The following is a 12,748-nucleotide window of genomic DNA, read 5'->3' as shown; positions in this document are numbered from 1 at the left end:
CCATTACAAATAAATACCTTTCATTCCATTTGCTTTAAAAAATTACCCTATTTTCTACCATAGCTTCTCAACCAATTATTAGGTCTTGAAATATTACCTGATATTGGTATTTCAATGGCTGCTGTTAATTTTAACATGAAGAAAAGCAGACATCTAATGTATCCTCTTCGGCTTAGCTGCATCTTCATAACTGGAGGAGGTTCACAATTTAGAAAGTAGAAATGACTGAAGTTCTTTCACTCTGGGTTCCAAAGGAAGGGGAGGATTTGAACCTAGAATGTCAGAAAACAATGACAATAACACAATTAGCTCATATGCTCCAAATACGATTATTAAATTCCTGAAACTTCACATATGAGTTCTGTTAGGTCATATTTTTCTTCATTTTTATTTCCTGACATGGCTTTATGTATATATATATACACACCTCTCACACTGGACTTCTTATCAGTTACACTGTGGACAGAGGAACACTACCTTACATTGCTCGAGAAAGAAAGGGGCAGTTAAAGCATAAGATTTTGGTAATCTTGCCAGTTATTATTTGTTATGTAACTGAAGGCAGTGTTCCATTTAGAAAGTACTTAATTGTTCTAATGAATGAAAACCAGTACAAATATGGTACCATTCATTATCATGGCTCTTTTCAATTAAAATGCTTTAAAATGAACAGCTAATCCTATTTGATTCATTAATATTTGTAACAAATATGAAGCTTTGATTTTCTTGCTCTTTCATTCTGTGCTGTTCAAAGTCACCAGCCTGGAAGGAAGAGGATTAGGGCTAGAGAAGGGAAAAACAAATGGATATGGACTAGTCCAGTTTACTAATATACTCATTTAGGTTGAATTAGAAGAGGTAGGGATATCAATCATCTCCATTCCCTTAAGTTTTTATTTCATTAAGCTTGGGAGCCAATTCTTGGAATTTAAAATAAGAAAAGATTTTAGACTCTATTTCAAGCTTCTCTGGTGGCAGAAGAGAAAATGAAATATTAGAGGAATTAAATGACTTGCCTAAAGTCACATAGCTAGCAAGAATCAAAGGTTGGATTTAAACCTAAATATTCCTGCCTCCAACTCCAATATTAGACAAATTATATCATGCTGGCTTTTTTTTTTCCTTTGCCTTAGAGGAAATCAAAGTATCACTGAGAAGAAAGTAAGAAAATTTGTCAAAATATAGAGTGACTATCAAATTCCCATATTGTATGACTTGCACCCAGAACTTGGGCAAAACAATAACAAATAAACAAACAACAACAACGAGATAGAAGATAGCTTAATAATATATCTATTGATATTTAATCCTGCATCATTCTTTTTCCACTTGATATTAAGCACCTTGAAAGCAAGGACTGCCATGTCATGCCTTTCTTATAATAACCACTTAAGAAAAGTGTGTCCAATTGCAATTAAATAAATTTTAAATGCTTTTATCTCTGTATGTAAGATCCACATATATAAGGGACATGTGTTTGTGGGTGAGTGTGTGTATGTGGAGGGAGTTGTTTGAGGGGGTTGTTTGGGGGTGGGTAATGGCACTTTTATTACACTTTCTTCATCAGGCTATTTTTCACCAGTAGCTTACTGAAATAATAGTTATTTCTGTCAATACTATTATTCAGAGTGCTACAAAGGGAGAAGATGAGATTTGGAAAAGCTACCTCAATCATTTGTGAAAGCACAGGGCTGAATGATGAAAATCAATGCCTGCTAAATCCTATATCACAGTTATTCTAGCTCTATATCTTTCTTCTTCCCTCCCTCCTTCTCTACCTCTCCTCTTTCTCTCTCTCTCTCTCTCTCTCTCTCTCTCTCTCTCTCTCTCTCTCTCTCTTTCCTCTCTCTCTCTCTCTCTCTTTCTCTCTCTCTCTCTTTCTCTCTCTCTCTCTCTCTCTCTCTCTCTCTCTCTTTCCTCTCTCTCTCTCTCTCTCTTCTTTCTCTCTCTCTCTCTTTCTCTCTCTCTCTCTCTCTCTCTCTCTCTCTCTCTCTCTCTCTCTCTCTCTTTCTCTCTTTCTCTCTCTCCCTCTCTCTCTCCCTTCCCTCCCTTCCTCTCTCCCTCCCTCCCTCTCTTCTTTCTCTCCTTTTCTCTTTCTGGATATAGATAGAGAACTAATTTTAAATAGCCTTTAAAATGTAACACTATTGAATTGCTGCAGATGGACAAGGTATCAGACCATAACTTGAATAGGAAGAAACTAATAGACTATATTGATTTTGAAGAATTAATCAGTACTTTCCATGATCTTAAGTTTCTCAGAGACTGTCATTTTGAACATCAACATTTCTCTGGTGATGTTACATGGATTCCAATGATGCAATACTACAATATCCGAAACATTAAAGTTCAGAGAGCTATGAGGGAAGGCAGCAAACTAGGATGCCGTTGCAATAGTCTAGGGGAAAAATAATGAGAGTTTGTGCCATGAAAATGTGTGTTAGTAGAGAAAGAAGTAGTCAGAAATAAGAGATGCTAAGGTAGAAACAACAGGATGAGTCATTTAATTAGACATGTGGAAAGACAGAAACAGGGAAAGTGAGGACATCACTGAGATTGTGAACCTATGAGCCTTGAAGAATGATATAATCTTTGGCATAAGCAGGAAAATTTATTAGAGCGGGGAAGAGATACTGAATTTTATATTGGGTATATTAAGTGAAGTTATGAAGACAAGTAAAGAAAAATTTAATAAGCAGGCATTAACTAAAGTACTGTGTAAGAAATAGTTATATGTATGTAGATATTATTTATATACAGGTTATATGTATTTATGCAAGTATGCATGCATATATTATATATTTACATACACATGGATATGACTAAGTGCACACATTAATAGGTACACAAATCTTTATATATATATATATATATATATATTTGTATGTATGTATATAAACACATATATATGCAGGGGAGTAAGGGTAGAAAGAGAATCACTGCTTTTAAAGTGCTTACAGTCTAATGGGGGAGAAAATATTTAATCATTTACAACCAACCTATTCAGGATTAATTAGAAATAATTAAGGGAGAGAAATCATTAGATTTAAGGGAGATTGAGAAAGGCTTCTTGTAGAAAGTTTGGTTTTAACTGTTCCTTAAAGGAATACAGAAAAGTGAAGAAGCAGAGATGAAAATGGCATTGGGCCAGCCATTTTGAATTAGCATTTTGAAATGGAGAGCTTTTCTGACAAGTTGAGTTTTAGATGCCTATAGACCATCAAAATGTCCAATAAGCATCGTTGATGTGGCATGGAAGATGAAAATAAATATTGGACTTGACTGTGAAATAATCTTTAGGATTTAATGAATCCATCCAGTGACAGAAAATAGAGAGGAAAGGAAAAGGTCCTAAGACTAAACTTGAAGCACATATACTTTTGAAAAGAATAATATAGATAATCCGGCAAAGGAGTCTAAATAAATAATAAGCCAACAAATAGGCTGAACAAGGTAGAGCTGGTTCGGGTTTTGGGAGTAAACAGTATAGAATATTCAGGATGAGAGTGCCAGGACAAGAATTTAATAAATATCATCTGATTTGGCAATTATTCTGAATAACTCTGTAGTGAGGAATTTCAATTGAATAGAAATCAGATTGCAAAGAGTTAAGAAATATGTGATGGAAAAATAAGAGGTCTTTTTTACTTTTTCAGCTCACTCTTGCCCTCCCTGTTCTCCCCTGCTTTGTTTGTGCTCCTTCTCTATTTCTCCTCCTCCTCCTCTTCCTTCTTTTTCTATGGTCTCTATTTTTCAAATGAGCAAGCACATTAAACTATGAAGAGATTAAGTATCCAACCTGAGATTATTAGTAAACCAGAGAACAAGGACTTAAGTACAAGTCTTTTACCTGTCAACACAATACTTCTCCCAATACATCAGATCTCTATCCCTTAAAAAGTTAAGTCTTTATTCAATTATAGCTTTTTTTCAGTATTGGGACACTTCTATCTTTAAATGTTCTTATACTAATGGCTTTGGTAAATGATATCACTTCTACTTTCAATATTCTCAGATGTTTTCACATTTAAGAACTAACAAAGTTATCTAATTTTATCATCCACATCGCTGGCTGTCATAAAACAAGGTAGCTTGTTGCAAGGCTGTGATTCACATTTGTTTAAGAAAGAATGAATGTAGTGGGAAATTTTTATTTCCTTCTCATTTTAATTTCTCTTTTTCTTTTGTGAAAGATGATTGAGAGCAGGAAGCTGATGTAACTTCTTATAATTGTATGATAACTTCTAATGACCATTATTTACTATCTAGTTCCTTTAAAAGTTGATGTTAATTGTTTTAGGGGCAGCTCATTTCTTTGTTTAATGAGCTGCCCTTTATTTGTGAAGACCAAATTGTTCAAAACCTTGATGCTATTAAGGAACTATGTATTTCAAATTCATATACCATAAATTATCCCTTTCTGAAGCAGGGAATAAAAATATTAGTCATTCAAGTAAGTGAGAAAATGTTAAATTCCCATTAATCTCCCAAAGTAGGTTAGCATCCTTAAGTACTCAATTATTATATCAAAATAGCCCATAGACTAATTGCTCAACGGTGATGATCTAAGTGTGGGAATTTTAATGGTTTTAAGACAGCTTCTATCTCAGATAACTCATATAGAAATACTTCTATAATTTTTCCACCAGAGGAAACTCAATAAAGATTTGATAATTAAGCTCTAGAGATTTCTATATTTTTTTTAAGTTTTAGGGTACAATGTTATGTTTGTTATCTCATTCTTATATTTTTTTCTTTTTTAAATAATGTTCAAGTAAAAATGGGCCAGCACTATTTCTTTTTGGTAGTAAACTTTTTCTTCATTCAATATTCAATGAGATTTTGTACACGTAGACAAACTATATTTTATTTGATTATTTTGTTGAATATATATATATATGTGTGTGTGTGTGTTATGTGTGTGTGTGTGTGTGTGTGGGTGTGTTATATAAATACATGAAGAAAGGCATGAGAGACAAATATGAAGGTAAATAGAATAAAGATAGAGAAATAGCCAGAAACAGAGACAGGCAGAAAGTTAGAAAAAGAGATAGAAAAAAAGAGATTAGATCTGTCAATTCAATGATTTTGGTATCTCCATCTACTGATATAGACATCAGCATCTTGTCAATAACATACAATCTTAAGACTTCCCAGACCACATTTCTATGTCTTTTTCTACTACTCATTCATTTCTCTCTGTCTCTGTCTCTCTCTGTGTGTCTCTCTCCCTTTCTTTGCCTTTCCCTTTCTCTTTTTCTCTCTCCCTTTCATCTCTCTTCTTTTTCTATCTTTTTTTCTGTCTCTCTTAATCTCTGGTTTCAGCATTGAAATTTCAACCAATGTCTCCCTTGCTCTGAACTCACTGCTCTGTTCATTTAACCAAACCATTCTTGTCAAGTGATCTTATAAAAATGAAATGATGAGTCCAGTTCATGTAATCAGAACACGACTGTATAGCAGAGAGTCAACATCAACAAAGCTACCAGTCTTCTGGGGCTATTTAATGGTTAATTCCACATGTGACCTTATCTTTTTATAAGATTCTGATTTCATTTACGAGAGACATGCATGTTAAGAGGGTATTACTTAAAAGCCACTAGTAATGAGAAATTGACCGCCTGCAGGGCAAGTTGCATTAAAAGATGACAAAAGAGAACACAGAAATAGCTTTCAGATTATAGAATAGCTTTTTGTCATTTCATCATGCAGAATATGGAAAAGATCTGCCTATAGACTATATATATTTTGTAGCATAAGATTAACGCAATTTTAAATCTCAATTTGTTTTTCCTGGGTAATGAATGATTTTTACATCACACTGTCTAGAATTCAGTGAAATAGCAACCAATGGAACTGATGAAAAACTCAGTCTGAAATGAAATAAAAATAAGGTTCTTGGACATAGCCAAAATTAGTAGCTCTCCCTCTTGGCAATGTTAAGGGCATTTAACTCAAATCCCAAGTGGTTGTCAATATAGCCCTAGAGCAGTTGAGGTTTTAATTAACTGTCTGTGAAAGCTAGCAATAAGTAAATAAATGGTCTGCCTCCTGCTATCCTTCTGTAGAAATAATAAAAGTCTCCAACTTCCTTCTTAAGGGCAATGAAAGTTCTCAGAGTCATATCAGATATACTGGTCGCCAGATTGGTTTCTCAAGAAATAGGCAGAATTTAAATGAGTGATGGCTGTCTTAAGATATTAAGAAAGAAAAATAAAGAAAAAAAGCAGATAAGAGACCCATATGTTCAATTCTTCTTGAATTAAAATCAAGAAAAATAAATACATTTCCCTGCAGTAGTTTTTGTGCTTTGTTTTCAATAAGAAGAAAAAAGCAACTATCCATCAGAAGGTGTTGTTTCTTTTGTTGTTGCTGACATTATCATTCTTATCACCACCAGCATCAGTATCTACTTAAAATTACAACTACTATTGCTGCTGCTGTTGTCTCAGATTCCAGGAAATTCTGAGAAAAATATATTACACTCACTTTTAATAGTGAACTTATCTCGAGCATTGGCAATTCTCTTTATTTATTTAGATATATCTATTTTGCTTTTGTCCCTCAAGTTGTCATTATATATTATGTTCAAACTGTAAGTCACCTAATATCCCTTTGATAAGAAGAAAGTGATAAAGGTCAATTTTGTGAAATATATTTCATATTACACTCTGAACTTTAACACCAAAAAGAACCAGTATGACACAACCAAATTAAGAACTTTTTGCCTCAGTGATGCTTTGATAATATATATGTGACCATGAATAAAGCAGTTTCTTTCTATGGAAAATGGGGATAATTATACTCTACCACCCATCTCAAAAGATATTGAGAGGAAAGAGCTAAGAAAATACAAACGGGCCATAAAGCTGCTGCAATTATAAAGTTAAAAGAGCTTTAAATTATCAGTAATTATAATAAAAGCAGATGAAATCAAAGAGCTATTAAAATCTGAAGAAAAGTTGAAAAACTTGAGGTAATTGAAAAATGTCACAACACAAATTCCAGAGATTTATACTTAGAACCTACAATAATAAAAATGCTGCAAAAGATGAAAAGTATGAACTTGCTTAGATTGCAATTTCAAAAAGCCCTTTTTGAATTTAAAAATGAATTCAAATACCAGGGCAATTACACAATGACAGAAATACAAAAGAATAGGTATTTATCATAGTTATAAGGAATGAGCACATTTCCCCCAAAATATGTCAAAAATGAGTCCAAACTGAACTCATCCCCCAAACAAACAAACAAACAAACAACAAACAAAAACTGTTTTTTTGTTTTTTTTTTTTTTTTCCCCTAGCTTTCCTATTACCATGGCCGATTCCACTAACCTCAATCACAGAGATTTGCAATATAAGTGTCATTACAAATTCATGATTCTTTCTCATTCCCAATATCCAATCAGTTGCTAAATCCTTTTTTTTTTTTTAACCTTCTCAATCTCCCACATCCATTGCCCTCTTTCCTCTGTAATTTCCACCTTCCTGGTGCAGGCCTTCACCATCTCAAACCAAAATTACTGCATTAGCTTACTGGGTAATCTCCTAGTTCCAATTGATTCTCCACTCAGCCATCACAAAACAAAACCAATTGACTAAGCTCTTTTTTACACAATTTTTTGTAAATTTCATGTGGTGAACATGCATAAAAAGTCTTTTGATTTCACTTTTGGATTTAGCATTTTCTCTGATCCTTATAACCTCCCCAGTAGGAATTATGAACAAGAGATAGAGCAATTTCAGATATCTTGGTGGTCTATGTCACCAAAAAAAAAAAAAAAATGATAATCCATAACACTCATCCAGCACCCTTTTCCCCACTACCCAGTAAGTTTCAATTGTGGTAAAAGGGCAGAAAATGTCTACTCACAGGCTCACAGTAGAGATTCAAAAAGCAGAAATTTGCTCAGGCTGTTACAATAGTGAAGAACTCTATAGCAGATTGGAATGGGAGCACTTATACCTCAATAGAACTCAGAGAACTGCAAAAGTAGGAACTAAGGCTTGATATCCGTGTGAAGTGGAGATATGTGACTAAGCCTGATGAAGAGAGTTTATACTTCAAATAGGAATATTCTCTGCCCCCTCATTTCCCCACCAAAGTCATGACACTCACTTCTTTTCTGGCAGAAACCAAGACTGTAAATCTTGACTTGCCCAGCTAGGAAGAAGGCTGAGACAGCTTGGAAATTCAACCCCCAGGGATATTCTGAAAGGGAAGGGTGTCAGAAAATAAGCAATATGGGGAAAAAGACAGGAATAAAAAGGAATGGAATTATCCAAAAATTTCAGAAAGAAGAAATTCACTTAAAGACTTGGAGCAAAAGCAGATTGAACCACAGGGTATGTGAATGTGTGTGTATACACATGTATGCATATATATGTACATATACATACTCACATATATGCAATATGTATACGTATTTGTTGACAATTAGTTGTTTCACTCATGTCTGATTCTTCATGACTTTATTTGGGATTTTCTTGGCAAGAATACCAAGGTGGTTTGCCATTTCCTTCTCCAGCTCATTTTGCAGATCTAGAACTGAGGCAAACAGGGTTAAGTGACTTGGCCAGTCAGTGTATCTGAGACCACATTTGAACACAGGTCATATACACACATATACGTATGTATGTATGTGTGGGTGAATATTCAGGCTAGTTACCTTCATATATGTGCCCATATGACCATATATGTGCATACATGCATATCCATATAGTTTTATATATTGATATATGTACATACACATGTGTGAAAATGAGAAAGAGAAGAGAATATATCCTACTAAAAAAGTTTTTTAAAAAATCAGTCATCCTTGGATAAACATTTCAAGAAAAAGGAATAATGGATAAAATATAATGATTGCTAAAACCACATGGATTCTGAAAAGAACACAGGAACCCAGTAGAACATTCCTAAATGGTTTAAAAGGGAAACAAGAATATTAAAAACAGAGTTAATGACCTGAACAATAAGACATAATTGGCAGAAGAGAAAAAAACTTGAATCCATGGTAGCAAGTCTTATTAAAGAAATAAAAGCAACTGATAATGAATGAAGTTTATGAAAATATAGGACAAACTGGAAGAATATAGTAAATTTTATATTAATAATAACAATACAATATTAAAAGAAATTATGATCTCCATATAAGCAAAAGACATTGATCTTAAAGACATGATTCAAAGAAACAACTTCAGGTTTATAGGAATCCCAGAATAACACAGCCAGTCAAAACCTGATCATAATGCAAGCAAAAACTGAGACCTATTGAAGACCGTAGCTTTAAAAGGCCAACGTGTGCCACTGCATCCAGGATCATCTCAAGTCATCTTTCTCTATATCTGGCCACTGAATCCAGATGGCTGAGGAAGGGAAAGTGAGGCAGATGACTTCGTACAGTCCTCCCTCATTTAAATACAATTCACTTGCATTCCATAGCATCACCTCCCACATGTCATGATCATCATTGAGACTAAAGGACTAACAACAATAGTACAAACTTCCTAGAATTTCTGAACATAGAAAGTAGAATGTCAAATGAAAAAATAAACAGAATGCCTCTATAAAACAAAGAAAAAATCAAACAAAAACAATGTTGCAAACTCCAAGAAATGTAATGATAAAATTTAACAATTACACCCATGAACAGCAAATTCTGTAAAGTAACCAGAACAAAGACCTTCAATTAAAAAACAAATGAAATTGATTATATGCAAATCTATTCCACTCTCACCAGAAACCATAAAAATGAATGTTTTCCCAAAGAATAAAGTATAAAATTCAATTCAGAGTGACTTATCTTTCAAATATGACTTTGCTCATTCACAAAAAAATAGATATTTAATGAAAAGAGATGTTTGAAACATTTTTAGAAAGAAAAACAAACTTTAAGCAATCAATTGCTTTTGAAATAACACAGACAGGAATAACAACTCCAACAGTAACAATGAAAATTAAGCAAATAAATCAACCAAGAAAAACAAAAATAAAGTACACCAAAGGGAGTATTAAGAGATTTCTTTCCAAGTGCATACAAGATAAGGGGGGTGAAAACAGAAGTGAAGATGAAGAAACAGGCCTAACGCTGTATAGTCTAAAACTCACAATACCCCTCTTAAAGTGAATTATTGTTGTTGTTATTTTTGTTATCAGATAAAACTTCTGGATGTGAAGATGCCTAGAAAGAATAAGAAATAAAGAAAAGAAAATAGGTTATATTCCCTAATGAAGGGCAAGTATGACAATAAAGGGAAGGGGTGAGGAGGAAAGGGAAAAAAAAAGTTTCCTGTAGTATTTCAAGAGAATAGAGAAAATGGTGAAGAGATATGGGAAAAATTTGGACAGTAATGAAGAAATATTGTTTTAATTTTAGGAAAGGTTACCACAGTGATTATAGTACTGGGCCTAGAATTGAATAGAACTGAATTCAATTTGGCCTTTGACACATACTAGTTATATGATACTAGGCAAGTCACTTAACCACTGTTTGCTAATTTCCACAGCTGTAAAATGGGAATAATAATAGCAATTACCTCAGTGGATCATAGGGAGAATCAAATGAGAGAATAATTTTAATATGTTTAGAACTATGTCCAAAGCAACATAAATTCTTAATATGTTGAATTTCTTCCCATGAGAGAAGAGAGATATTTTATAAATGGAGATAGGGATCATGATTGAATATACTCTATTGTGTAATCTCTTGTGATATATTAGAGAAACTATTCTTTTACCCTTAGGAGAAGGGGAATTGACTCCTGTAACAACCAATGCCAAAAAAAAAAAAAAGAATTGAGAGGCATAGATTCATGGAAGAAATGTTGAGACAAATAGAAAAAAAAGAAAAGAAAAAAAGAAAAGGATAACAATCAACAAGGAACTATAGAATTAGAGATTTAGAGATCCAGGAAAATTGTTACCATGGAACAAACTTCTTTCTACCACCAGCAAGAATTGGCATTTCTAATACTGGAACACAATAAAATATTAACACAATAATAGTTAAGAAGAAAAAACCTAAAATCATCATCCTAGAAGTTTTAAATCTATGGAGAATATTGACAATAAATAACTTATAAGGCTATATAAACAGAATGCATTTTTTTTTGATGAATATAATGAAGGAAATAAATCTTCTTTGGAAAAAAAGTGATGGAACATATATAACCTATATCAAATTGTTGAGGGAAAAAGCACCTCATCCATGTTAGGAGTCCCCAGGTTGGTATCACAGATATGGGATAAGAAAGAATTTGCAAATTGAGTTTGCCTCTAAGTTAAGGGGTAAAATTTTATTATGACGACAGCTGTGGGCTAAGTTCCAAAAGGGATTAGCAAGGAACCAAGAGAAAATAGATAGATTTATAGGACAAAATTAGATCAGAGCTTCATGTTACTTATTTGCTAATTTTCTGGCTTACAGGTAGGTTTGAGAGGTGGTCTGTTCACTATTATTTTAGGAAATTGGTTATCACTAACCAATAGATTATCTATCTGAGAGTGAATAATGTTTTTAGGACTATTCTAAGGCCAGGAGACTTTAGAATCATTGACAGATAAATTGTTAATTCTGAAGCACTCTAAGCTTCAAGATCACTAATAGATCTTCCCTAAAGTCTAAAGAGAAAAATATTGTTATATTCCTAGGCCAAAAGACTTTACAATCATTGATGAACGTATTGTTAGAACAATAGTACTCTGAGGTCAGGGGGACCTTAGGATCACTGATTCTAAAGCCAAAATACTTTAGAATTATTGACAGATTGTTAGAACTGAAGCCTCTAAGGTCAGAAATCTTCTCACTTCTATGTTTCCCCTAGAATCTGTACACCAATAAAGTGAACTCATTTGGGATTTTCTTGACAAAAATACTGCAATGATTTGTCATTCCCTTTTCCAGCTTATTTTATACATGAGAAAACTGAGGTAAAAAAGTTAAGTGGCTTGCTTAAGGTCAAATAACTAGTTAGTGTCTGAGTCTAGTTGTGAACCCACATCTCTCTCAGTGCACGGTTAATCTTCTATTCACTATTCCACCTACCTGCCCTAAAATAAATGCTTAATAAATGATTACTAAATTATTGATTGATTGATTCTGAAATTAGAAAAAATTGTTTTAGGCTATAAAAATTTAACATTACCAAAATAATTTCTAGTAATTAGAATTTTACATCAAAAGATAACTATTTTATATACTTCTAGATAATTCCCCATACTACAAATACTACATATATATTTGAACAGTCAATCAATACACTATTTGTATCAGATGATTAATGCCAGAGAGAATTTATGCCAGCAATTACCAAGACATAACAATGTTCCACTAAAATCTGAGGACAATATTTTTAGTATCAACTACATACAATTTTCAAACTAAAAAGAACAACAAGCTTTCAAAACATGAAGATCTAGAACAGGAGATTAAATTTAAATCATGTGGGAAAAGAATGAGACACATATTCACTCTTATAATAGTTGTACTAAAGATGCTTTTGGTATGCCTTATATCCTCTAAACACTGTTTAAAATTACAAAAGGCATTTAAGTTACCTATCTCTGCCATAGTTTAATTAAATATTAGACAACATACTGGCTTATCATGACCCTTTATAAATGAACATCAGTAAAAGATTAATGATCATCATTATCATCACTTACCATCAACCTACCATATTTTACTTAAGGAATGTAATGAATGCAATATGCATTGCCCCCTTTCATGTTCCTAATAATCTTA

The 12,748-nt window shown here is 33.1% G+C and overlaps 1 protein-coding gene across 5 annotated transcripts in view; it reads right to left on the bottom strand.

Moving 5' to 3' along the window:
* CHL1 (cell adhesion molecule L1 like) overlaps positions 1 to 12,748 on the bottom strand; it is a 291,442-nt gene that overhangs the window by 114,447 nt on the left and 164,247 nt on the right. For all 5 annotated transcript variants that reach the window (XM_051980967.1, XM_051981004.1, XM_051980995.1 and 2 more), the window contains one exon: positions 98 to 272. In XM_051980967.1, the coding sequence (XP_051836927.1) occupies positions 98 to 188 (91 nt within the window). In that variant the 5' untranslated portion in view covers positions 189 to 272. The remainder of the gene's footprint in view (positions 1 to 97; positions 273 to 12,748) is intronic.

The sequence above is a fragment of the Antechinus flavipes genome, chromosome 1 (genome assembly GCF_016432865.1).
Source record: "Antechinus flavipes isolate AdamAnt ecotype Samford, QLD, Australia chromosome 1, AdamAnt_v2, whole genome shotgun sequence".
Classification (NCBI taxonomy): Eukaryota; Metazoa; Chordata; class Mammalia; order Dasyuromorphia; family Dasyuridae; genus Antechinus; species Antechinus flavipes.
The sequence above is the reverse complement of the archived record's forward strand: the minus strand, read 5'-3'. Positions and strand labels throughout refer to the sequence as shown.